Genomic DNA, 12,277 nt, shown 5'->3' with positions numbered 1-12,277 from the left:
CTAATAAAGAATCTTGGTGACAAAGAAAGAAATAAGAATATTTTCTAAGAATACATGGGCTAAAGATGATGAAAATTAAATAAAAGTAGATACACCAGCATTATAATTTTGCATTACATATTTGAGTGATTTTGGAAAGTTGCAAAATCAAACTAAGAGACATGAACATGTAATAACATTTTTAAAGCCAGGAAAATATAAATGTCCTCTAATTTGGATAATGTTTCTTTAACTCATCATCTATACCAGTTCTTAAAATAATCAATTCTGAAGTAGTGCTATTAGTACTGGACTTCCAAGGACACCAACATATGCTCACTGACAGCTCATAACCTTAACAATCCCTAGCAGACTATAGAATTGTAATTCAGAAGCCCCTCCACCCCCTTTCTCTGGAATGGGGGATAAGTTCTTATTGATTGGAAGACAAAAGCAAATAAAGGTCAATAGGTGAAATCTTAATTGAAAATACAAACCAAACACAAACTTCTAGTTTATCATTTGAACCTGAAGTTCAAGGATCTCTAACTTTGCTATAAAAAATCTATTCACGCCAACATCAATAAGCAAAATAGCAGACAATAAGAGGTCATCAGTAAGTGGTCGACCACCTGGTTCTGGCTTAATGGGCCTAAATGTAATTTGCCCCCTGATTCTTCATAGGATATGAAAGGACTCCATTACAATATTGGGAGAGATTTTATATGAGAACAGAAGAGGACTCATTCTTCCTCGTTCTCTTCCTAACACATTCATTTAATAAACAAGTTTTTAATGTTTTCTACATATTGGGGTTGATATCAATCTCACAGGGGAGATAGGCAAATCAAGGATCACATTTATGTGTTAAATTCTAGACTGAAGGAAAATATTTGATGCAATGAGAAGTGGGTCAGGAAGCTTTCAGAGAAGAGATGTTCTAACAAAGTCTCAAATGGTAAGTGTACTGTGTATGTGGAAAAAGGAGAAGCAGTTTCCTGTCAGAAAGAGCAACGTGGGTAAAAGCAGGGAGACTCCAAAAACCAGACGTGGTTCTGCATGGACAGAAGGGGAAAGACGCCAATAGAAGCAATAAGCAGTAGAGGAAGACAAAGGTTCCATCGTTTAGAACTTCCTAGTCTGTGTTAAAATGCAACATTGGAAATCTGAATACAATTATTGGTCTACTGAAAATATTTCATCCTACAGGGAATGGGAATTGATTTTTACTATAGAACACCCCGTTTGATGCTATCTAAACATGCAGTAAACTAGAAGTAGAAATTTGGAGGTAGAAAGACCAGGTAAGAAATCCAAGTAAGACATGGAGAGGCTCTAAACTAAAGCAATGAGGATGGAAAAGAGAATAGAGAAAAGAGAAATACAAAAAGCAAGAGTGACCAGGTGGAAACAGGGGAAGAGGGAAGCTGAGAGCAGCTCCCGTGGCATTTACTTGGCTGGCTCAATGGAGAATGGTGCCTTAGCAGGGATTGCATGAGGAGAAAGCCAATAGTATTTCTAGAGTCATGTCTACCCCTCTTGTATAAGATTAATCACATTTCACTTTGTAATGCAGTAGCTAAGTGTCATTCCACTACCCTCTTTCTCACTAGACCCATAAAGTTCCTTAGAGGAAAAGTTCTGTGCCACACACCACAATAGCATATTTGTATAACTTGATTATTTGGCATAGCTGACTCACTGTAGACACTTAATATTTTTGAATGTTTGAATGAAAAAGTGAACAACTTCAAAAGTTAGATATGACAAAACCATACGTTTTATTCTTTCGATTACATAGACTTTCCTAAAATGCCAATAACTCACCTCAGCTGGATAACAACTCATACCACTTACAAATTAGGTTCATTTCAGACTTATAATACCCTATGCAAACCCCAATGTCTGAACTGGAAGAGACTTTTAGGAATATCTACTACTAACTCCCATTTTTAAAACATTTGTAATTCAAAGAGGTTACATGGCTAGGCCAAAGTCACAAAAGGTTTCTGGCAATGGGACAGAAACCAGGCAGAATACATCAAGCTTTAATATTTGTCAACCAAAATGGTTGTGATATATTCAAAGATATTAAATTTGGCTAGGATGAATTAAGTTTTTAAAAGTATCTGACATTTCACAATTAAAAAAAATACAAGGTAAACATCTTAGAGACATTTTTCTTAAATAATTCTTCCCTCTTACAATGAAATGTAAGGAGCAGAGCTCAACTTTTAAACCTGAATTAGTACAAGTAAGACAGATGCTTACCGTGATCTTCTGAAGAGACTGGTGACCTAAAATGAGATAATAAGCATGATAAATCTTTTGTAAATGATACTGATAATATAAGTACAACAATGATCAAGAAATTTTAGAAATTATACCCTCAAAATTCATTTAAATAGAAATTCAATAGAGTAGATGGTATAATTAATGTGTTGGTTGTATAGTGTATATATATATTCATTCCAATCAATACCTTCCATTAAATTACTCCAACCAATACAATAACTCCCAAAGATTACCTGGATTGGTGGAGGGGTAGTGGTACTAGAATGACTACTGTATAGTGTCACAGGACTGTACATATTTAGTTAAGTCTGGATTTATCATACACACAAAAGGAGCTCATATAAAATGTGATAATAGATGAAATCCTGTGATGGCTAAACACCCAAGCCCAAGCCTCCAGAAAAAATGCCAGAGATGTAAATACGCCCTAGGTTGAGTATCTTGTGGACAAAAATTAATCTCTTTGGACAGCAAAGATAACAGGAATAAAAGAAATGGCAAATATACTTATTATTGGATTTTGTTTCCACTCTTTGTGGAATTTAATGTTTGAATGAGAATTACATCGACCTTCTATTTCTGGCTGTATGTCTCTAAACCTGTGAGAATCAGGATGAGGAAAGAAGGCAACCTTTGGAGTCCCACAAAACTTTTATTAATTGAAGACTTTGCATGTTATTTGGGTTCAGTTCTAATCATAACTAATACCAATGAAGCATTATATCAACCTCTTTCACAGTAAACTCCTTTTTCCTTCCACAGCTGATTACTAATTGAATTACTTTGAGCAATACAGACACAACCTTGTATATGAACTCCTCTCAACCTTGAAAAGTACAATCTTAATGACTAACTCATTCTTTTCTGGGGAGAAAGAGAAACACATAATACAGAATTCAGGGATGTTTGAATTGTGAAGGGAAAAACTAGAAATTAGTTGGGAGAAGTCTTCTCCTTTAAACAATTAACATTGTAGAGCCCATAGCAGGAAGATGACCAAAGGCCAATGCAAGAGTTTGGTAATAAAGCTAACTATTAATATAACTAATAATGAGAGGTGATCACAAGGTTGGGAAAAGAATGATTTAGTGGATGCATACTGGTTGAAGGAAAATTTTAGCTACTTTGGGATGCTTGATACTGCTTTATCTACAGAGCAGTATTATTTTTGTCCATTTTGTGAGTGAACTGTATGGTATAAAGACACATTTTCCACTGATGACACTAATGTGTCATCAGTGGAAAAGTGTGTAATCATTTTGACCTACGGGTCTCTTCAAGTAAACTTTTCCATGTGAAAACAACAGAAGGTCCCAAGATTTTGTAGGGAGAAAAATCAGTATCTATTGTAGAACAAGAGGGAACCTACTGTCAACCTAAGCCATCACTGCCTCTCTCACCCTCCTCTTTCTCCCCCCACGAACCCTGCCAGAGATGTAAATACGCCCTAGGTTGAGTATCTTGTGGACAAAAATTAATCTCTTTGGACAGCAAAGATAACAGGAATAAAAGAAATGGCAAATATACTTATTATTGGATTAGAGCTATTCTCTCCTTGGAAAGCTCCCCTGTTTGTTACTGTCCACATACTGGTCTTCCCCACAAGGTTGTGAGCTCCTTAAAAACTAGAACCATATCTTATTTTAAAGATTAAAATCTGTTGAATTAATTTTAGCAACACTACACTGGTGCTCAGACTCAGACACACTCTGGGGCTCCACAAAAAGTCATCATGTCACCTTCAAATGCCCTTCAAGACAAGTTTGTCAGCTCCTATATCAGCTGTGAGGGAAGAGCCTGGGGAATGAGCCTGAAGCTCCAGACTGGAGACAATGTGGTCACCCTCAAAGCCCAATGCCACCCAATGCACCTGGCAATGGAGATGCCCACAGTCTGCTTAAGGATTAGGAAAAAGCAAAGACAGAAAGCATGCTGAATCAAGGAGAAATTGGACTGGAAGGTGAGTCTAAAAGAAACAAAACATATATTGAAATAAGATGAGCTAATTTCTTAACATGTGCAGGACATAAAAAAGAGTCAGCCACAAGGAAACCTTTTCACTCCTGGTGTTTTCTCTTGGGAATTAAGCAAAAATGTACCTCTGGTTGTTTGAAATTCATTTCCAGAGAACTATAGGGACGAAGAAAAACTCACGAAAATGAACGACGCCATGTCTCAGATGGAGGAGTTGGGCAGCAGGTTTTTGCTGCCTTTCTGCCAAAGCAAAGACCTAATATTAAACCTGAAAAATTCCAGATGGCTGCTGAAGTCCCATGGGGATACGCTCTGCAGTCCGTCCAGGCAGCAGGGAAGAGCTATCGATTTCAGTGTTTTCTAAGGATTAGTCATGTTGAGTTTCTATGCTCAATGTCTCCCACATGCCTGGATTTGTGGAATTTCAAGACATATGGAGTATTTCAATCCTCACTCAATATTTCACCTTGCACTGTAACAAGTCACTAAGTTATACATCTGAGACATATACATCATACATTATGCCTGGAAATGGGCATACAGTGTTTTACAGAATTTAGCTCAGGAGAAGAGAAATATTGTGAAATCAGCAATATAAATAGTTATTTTGTTTTAAACACAGGGTTGAATCTCAGGAATAGATAATCTTCCTCCACCTGACAACTAAGGAATGCATAAAAGCTCACGACTTCTTCTTCCCACGGAACCTGGAAGATTTGTGGTTTTGTCCCAGGCTTTTGATTTCTCCTCCATATTCACTTTATCTTGGAGATAGCATCAGCTAAACTATGATGAGCATTCAAATAACTCCAGAATTTAAAGTTCTCTTCCCCACACCTTTCTTGATCATCAGTCTTTTATTACAGTCTATGGAATATTTATATTTTATTTTGCATTTTTTGGTATGCCTTACACTTTTATTTACATTTTATATAAATTCAGCAAAGCAACACCACAAAAACAAAAACTCAAGCCCTGCATTTAAAATTGTTTCTTCTATTTTATTAAACCTGAATAATTACTATTCAGGTTTAAATATTTCAATTTGTGTTGATTTAAACCTGAATAATAATTATTACTTGAGACCATACTAAGTTCCAGGCCCTGTGTCAAGTGATGGAGATATAAAAGGGAACAAGATATCAATTTTATGGAACTGATAATCTAGTGAAAAAGAAAAAAAATATGTGAACAAATGATTACAATTAAGTGAAGAAATATAATGATCAAGACACAAATATATAAAGAGGTTTTATAGAGGAGTGGTAGATCAATTTTGTCTCTAAAGAGGGAAAGGGGGCTTCAGAAAGCAAGAACCATCTGTGCTGGGCTTTGCAAGGTAAGAGGAAGCTTAGCAGGTAAGTAAGAAAGGAGAAGAATGCCAGGTAGAAGCAACAGACATCTGAAAAGGAGTGCAGATGTGAAATTTCATAATATGGTATCAGATATACAAGTAATCCGGTGTTGCTAGAATGGAAAGAAGTAATTAAAGACAGGACCAGAGACATGAGAGTCAGGGCCATGCCATTCCAAACTAGTGGTTCCAAGCATGCAAATATGAATAATACACAAAAAGTAACCAGCATTTCTACACGAAAAAAGCAAGACAGGGATGAGCCAACAAACATAGGCTGTGCACATAGGAAAGAGATGTGGAATCAGCAGGTAAGAACCATTAACAGATTTCCATGAAACTTAGAACTGGAGAAAGAGAAAGAAGGGAGGGAGGAAGATATTAATGGAGGAAGGAATAAAGGGTGGAAATGGATCTTTTCAGGAACAGAAACCTAAAGAAATTACATAAGAGGGAATGAACTAAGATGCATCCAGAGTCTTTTTAGTAATTTATAGAGAAAGCTTGAGGGCTTTTTCCTCTGTGTTACCACTGCACTGGGAAAAGGTGACGAGGAGATGAATGATAATTAAAAATACATTAAGAAATGATCCATTCATCCATTCCAGCTCTATAAAAATGTTTTTGCTTTTGTTCACTTTACTTTTCTATTACATTTTCACTTGAAGATTTGCTGGTAAAAGTCGGCTTTGGAATGTAGTCCTGCTTGCTAGATCATTCATGCTTTTCTCTCCTTTTAAGTGAAAGCAACACTTTTCAAACTAGGGTCCGTGTGGGAACTTGAGAAGCTCCAGGAAGGCGACACTATTTTTGGATGGTGAATTATATAATTTAGCTGGTAAAATTATAGTATTATTTTTATATTGAAACTGGCACAGCCATGCTATGGATTCAAAAGCAAAAGTCATTTGAATTCTTAAAATAAAGCAATAAACTTCAAAAATATCTGTGTTTAAAGTAGACAGCTTCAGGCAATGTCTCCATGGTCCCAGGGGGGTGTTTGTTCTCTTCTGGAATAGGGATGTTTCCAAGGAAGTCTGAAAACATGAAAGGATCCACCTAAATATATTAATAACATGTTGGAATGAATCATGTTTTGGGCTTAATGTATGCAGATATCAAGAAATTGAAGGAATGAGACATAAAGCATACATTGGCTAGTGGCCACTCTATTGGACAGAACTTGTTATCACTTAAGACACAAGGAATCTCTAAGAAACTCAAAGGTAGGTATTTATATTGCCTTCCATCAGCACGTTTCCCTTCAAACCTTCCAATCTGCCTAGTAGATCAATTACAAGGCTTAAGGACATTGACAAATGTGCCCAGTTTTTACCAGCAATGTAGTAATACAGAAGAGCAAAAGAGTATGATATTTATGAAGGCAAAAGAGTCTTTAAGAAGTATTGCACTTCTTGTAATGTTTTATTGTTTTTAATCAACAAGCCTGGAACTGAGATGATGGCCTTTGTGACTATTTCAGCCTTTACGACGGGCTATAATGCTTTGCAATACGTTGCAGGTGCATGCATTTATTGGCAAGCTGAATGGAATTCTCTAAACCTGCAAGCTCATTCTAACACAATAGCCTAACACAATGTGTCTACTTCATATATATATATATATATATATATATATATATATATATATATATATATATATATGTGTGTGTGTGTGTGTGTGTGTGTGTGTGTGTGTGTGTGTGTGTGTGTATTATTATTGATTTTTTACAGAGAGGAAGGGAGAGGGATAGAGAGTCAAAAACATCGACCAGCTGCCTCTTGCACACCCCCTATTGGGGATGTACCCGCAACCAATGTACATGCCCTTGATTGGAATCAAACCTGGGACCCTTCAGTCCGCAGACCAACGCTCTATCCACTGAGCCAAACTGTGTGACTACTTCTTTTCTTTTTGCCTCTATAGTTTCTTCTGTTTTTATCTCTTATCTTCAATAGCATCCATGTCTTTTTTACTTGGCCCTCCTTGGAATGTCTATATCATTTCTTTCTTTGGGGAGAGATAGAAAGTCAATAGACCATCTATTTTAGATAACCTTTCCTAAAGACAAGGGATAAATTAGATGACTATTGGGGACCCATCTACATGGGTCTATTACTTTCTGGAAAGAACCACTCCACAAGTGAATGTCTACCTTCATCCCCAGTGTCCCCAACACACATACTGACTTAGCATTTATAAACCATCACCTGGTGGGGAGTTGGCCAGGGGATGGAGTCACATGGAAGTGAGCTGAGAACAAGCGCAAAAGACAGGTTACGCTCTGAGTCTGAATTGGCACGAGAACAGAGACCCATAGTCTGGAAAATATTCAGCGATGGAATACTTCCCTGAGACTGGACGGGAAGGGGAGCTCTGATATATATTCATACCAACTCGCAGGCCTGGCTGGAGGAGCCAGGGCCCCTTCATTTCCTGGTTCCCAACATGGGATGATAGAGAAAACAAAGGAGGCAAGTGAGGGTGAGCTAGCAGCTGTGCTCTCTGTCCACTCGCTTGGCCCACCACAAATACATTGTTCCTTGGCTGTGAGGTCCTCCCTGGGGAACAAAGAAGCACGCACACTGAGAGCAACTGTTTCTCTTACGGATTTTCCTTCTCACGCCCGTCTTTCCTCTTTGTCCTCCACCTCTTTGTCACCTTGGGGTGAGGACTACAGCAAAAAAAAACACTGTTTCCTCCAAGCACGGTGATTATGACCTCAGCCCTGAGAGTCCCCGAGGCTTATCTCATCCACCTTTCCCACACTTCGGTGGGATCCAATCTCTGTAACACAGCCTTTCGCCAGGAGCATTCAGGCCTGGGCAGAATCACATCAGTAGGATTCTGTTCTCTGCGTGAACCATTCTAGCTGGTTGTCTGGTAACAAACTCCCGAGAAATGGCCCAAATGGAAACAGATTGCCCAGCTGAGCACCCCTTCCAGGCACATTTCAAGAGCTCCCACCACTGCTGTGGAATCACCTTCCCTACTGTTGTTCTGTTTCACCTGGAAGTGATGCTAAGCACACATTCAATTTATTCCCTGTTGATGGACAAAGAATGTCCATGGAAATCCAGTGAGCTCAAGACTTAATGTGGCTTGAAAGCCTGGCTGAAGGCTACCATCTTTGGGGAACAGCTTTTCTCCCAGAGTAACTCTCAAGGATGTGCACTGCCCCGAGGACTTCTCTGTCTGGCCGATGACGTCACTTCCAGGGTCTGAGTGAGAAATAGTGAGATCACAGATCCAAGTGGCATCTTTACTACCATCATTCCGGCACCAAAGCATCTCTAACTAGGGAAAAGAGAACCCCAAATCCCTTAGCAGTGAGCATCCCTATCAATGATACAATCCTCTCTTTCTTTGCTTCTCCTCCCTCTAATGATGAGTATTGGTGTTAAGACAATGCACAAAGCACATACAGTGAGAGAGGGCAAGGCGAGAATGAGAGCAAGAGAGATGAAAGTGACAGAAGCCACACAGAGTGGCATAGAAATGAGAGAAAGACAAACACATTCTCTATTCAAGTGATCACAAACCCATTCAGGGGGTGCCAAACAGCCTCAAAGGTAACATTCACCACCACGAGGGGAGGTGCAAAAAGAGCAAAATCCGAGGAAGGAGAGAGAGAGAGAGAGAGAGAGAGAGAGAGAGAGAGAGAGAGAGAGAGACCAGCATTTGTGTGGAGGTAGAAGTATAAGTCCCAGAACTCAAATAATAAGGTTTGGCTGTGAGTCCTTCATTTGATATAAATACTACTAATTCCCTTCTTTCTCACAATTTCCTGTTCTTTAAGACTCTCCCTCCCAAACATATACTCTGATAATCACCACATGAGCTATACTTGAAATATACTTATGTGTTTTTTTAAATAAGCCTCTGTGTTATGTTATATTTGGCATTTTGAAAATACCTCGGTTTTAGCCCTATTTTGTACAATTCAAGTTTTCCAACGCAAGCTCCTTAATCAGTTTGCTGAGAAAGCCCCGAAATGCCCTTTGAGCTTGAAATTTTACTGCCACCTGCAGTTCATTCCTGAGAACTGCAACAAAATGAAGGGAAAATGGTTTCTTTGAATTCTGTGGATAAAGAGTGAGCAGAATTGGGCAAAAGTGGGCTGTGGACATTGGGGGGAAAAAAAGATAAAAGAAAGAGATGGGTTTGAAGAAACAAGTTCATTCAACATGAAAACTTGACCATCACACTCTTTGTTACCTAAAATATGAACACTGCTGGAATACATTTTAACATGTTGAAAGAAAACATGAAAACAATTGCATGCTAAACGCAGTGCCATCATGCAGATACAAAGGATGTGATCCTGCCTGCCTAATTTCTAAAGTGGGAGGGAAGGAATGGAAAAGGCATGCTATTCTAACGTCCGCTGAGCCAGCAGGGAGCACCCTGGGAGCTCTGGCCCACAGCCCCTGTTGGGAACAATCCCGCTGCAGTTTTGTGACTGTGGACTTTTTTTTTTTCTCCCTTAAATTATAGATTGAAACACTAAGCTCTGAACTGGAAAGGCAAATCATGTGAATGCCATGTTTAGGGTTAACACAAGGAATGTTTACAAAAGGCCATCTCACAGAATAAATACAGGATATGCGATATCTACCCTGAGAGGCCACGATAACTGAACAAGGACTTACCCACAGCTCATTACTTTTAGGAAATCAAGCCAGGGCTCCCGAATCCAGCTTCAGAATATGGAAGGAAAACAAATGGCTGGAGTAACCTCATGAAGATAACTGCAATATATTCCAGAAGTTTTCCTATCAACGTCTCCCACCTCACCTATTGTACTTCTTGGAAGAGGGGATTTATGGGCAAGACACTGGCGTGGGAAACAGAAGATAAAATGCCTGTCTCCTCCTGATTCAGCATCTAAAGGCTGGACAGCTTCTGAGTCCTATATGGTAAACAATCAAAAACAGCAAAGGAGTACATCGAAAAACAATAAGCCTCATCATATTATTAAAAATGCTAAATTAACACACACAGATCACAGTCATATTGAGAACAAGAAGTGACCGTGAGCTCCACAGACTCTATCTTGGAGAATAATGCAATTAATTCAATGCTTAAAGGTTAAGCACTGAATTGTCCCAGCGGTTGTGAGAGATCCTGCGTTTATACCGTTTCATCCCACATTCAAGGAGAACCTAGGGGGGCTGTGGAGTGAGACCTAGGGGGGCTGTGGAGCATCGCACAGAGCGTGGGAGGAAACGGGGAAGCAGTGCTGGAGGTGGCGGTTGCTCCTAAGCTTGGGAATGAGCGCATGAGCCAGAAAAGTTAGGGAAAGAGACAATGTGGTTCTGTCTTTCCGGATTCCAAATAAGCAGTCTCTTCATTTCACATCCCAATCTCTCTCCTCAGGGCTCCCCAGAGGTTCCTGAGAGAAGTTCCACAGGCTATACACCCCTGCCCCATTTCTAATGGCGCCAAAAGCATCTCCTTCACTCCCGACCCCCTGCCTGAGCACAGCCAGGAATCACTGGGCCCTCCAACCTGAGATCACTGACACATATTTTGGGAAGGATTTTTAAATTATCATTCCTACTTTCAATCCATGTAATCAAATTACTCATCTAAGGCAGGTCCCCTGGAAAAACACAGGTTCTGTTGGGAGTTTAGGAAAGAAGCAGCAGGGCCGACAGGTAACTCTGGAGACGAGTGGTCAGACCTTTGCACATGGGAAGCACTGGGCTCTGAAGAAGGAGGGGCACAGAGGTCCGCTATGACCGCCTTGCTCCGCCCAGCACTTCCTCAGCCGTATTCCCTGGCGCCTCTGCCCCTCTCTGTGGAGGTGGGGCGGGGGGGGGGGGGGGGGGGAGGGGGAAGAGGGGAGGCGTAGGGAGCTGATTCCTCAGAAACCCTAGGAGGAATGTGCAGGGCTGAGGGTGACCTCAGAAAGGGGAGTCCCAGCATCAGTTGTCAGGAGAGAGGACTTACTGCAGAAATACTTCATGGCACCGGGAGATGTACCAAAGGCATATTCAGCACAAACTATACCGCTTCTGCCTTCTCTGACTGATAACATTAAAAACAAGCATTTAGCGCAGATCCTGAGAGGCAGCCTTACTTATAGACACAATGTGCGGGAAGACGCTGCCTCCCGTTTCCTTCCCGTTGCTGACCCTGCTACGGAAGTCCTGGGGCGTGTCCAGCGCCTGAGTCCCAAGTGACGTGGCCTCCACTGGGTGGGATCCTCTCAGAGGGACCCAGCAGTGGACTCAGCTTGGAATATGGGTCCTCTTTCAGAAAGGAAGCAAAATTGGTCGAGTCTTGGGACACTGTGTCCCTTTCCTGGTATCCTGGGCATTTTCCCAGCAGGCCTTGGGAAATGATTCTTACCATTCTCAACTTAATTTAACCCTGATACTTAGAAACACTGGGCCCTCAAGGAAAGACATGCCATCATTTTGTAGGGCTAACATCTACATCAACACCAACTGCTTTCCCTTGGATTCCATCCAACGTACCGAACTAGATCCCTACTCCAATTACCAAACTAATGAGGTTTTACTATTTAGCTGTCACCACTAGGCCCTTGAGGAAGATCCAGTGATTGTTTAGGGACTAGAGGACCCACTGCACAAAAATGAATGCAGAGTGATCCCGCCCCTAGGGCAGCTCCCATGAGACATGAGACAGGCCAAGCATGCAGGTCCC

The 12,277-nt window shown here is 40.5% G+C and overlaps 1 protein-coding gene across 5 annotated transcripts in view; it reads right to left on the bottom strand.

Moving 5' to 3' along the window:
• DGKI (diacylglycerol kinase iota) overlaps positions 1–12,277 on the bottom strand; it is a gene marked incomplete at its 5' end in the record, with an annotated part of 382,063 nt that overhangs the window by 38,467 nt on the left and 331,319 nt on the right. For all 5 annotated transcript variants that reach the window (XM_084896735.1, XM_084896736.1, XM_084896738.1 and 2 more), the window contains one exon: positions 2,251–2,276. In XM_084896735.1, the coding sequence (XP_084752861.1) occupies positions 2,251–2,276 (26 nt within the window). The remainder of the gene's footprint in view (positions 1–2,250; positions 2,277–12,277) is intronic.

The sequence above is a fragment of the Pipistrellus hanaki genome (genome assembly GCF_964339955.1).
Source record: "Pipistrellus hanaki genome assembly, chromosome: 10".
NCBI lineage: Eukaryota > Metazoa > Chordata > Mammalia > Chiroptera > Vespertilionidae > Pipistrellus > Pipistrellus hanaki.
The sequence above is the reverse complement of the archived record's forward strand: the minus strand, read 5'-3'. Positions and strand labels throughout refer to the sequence as shown.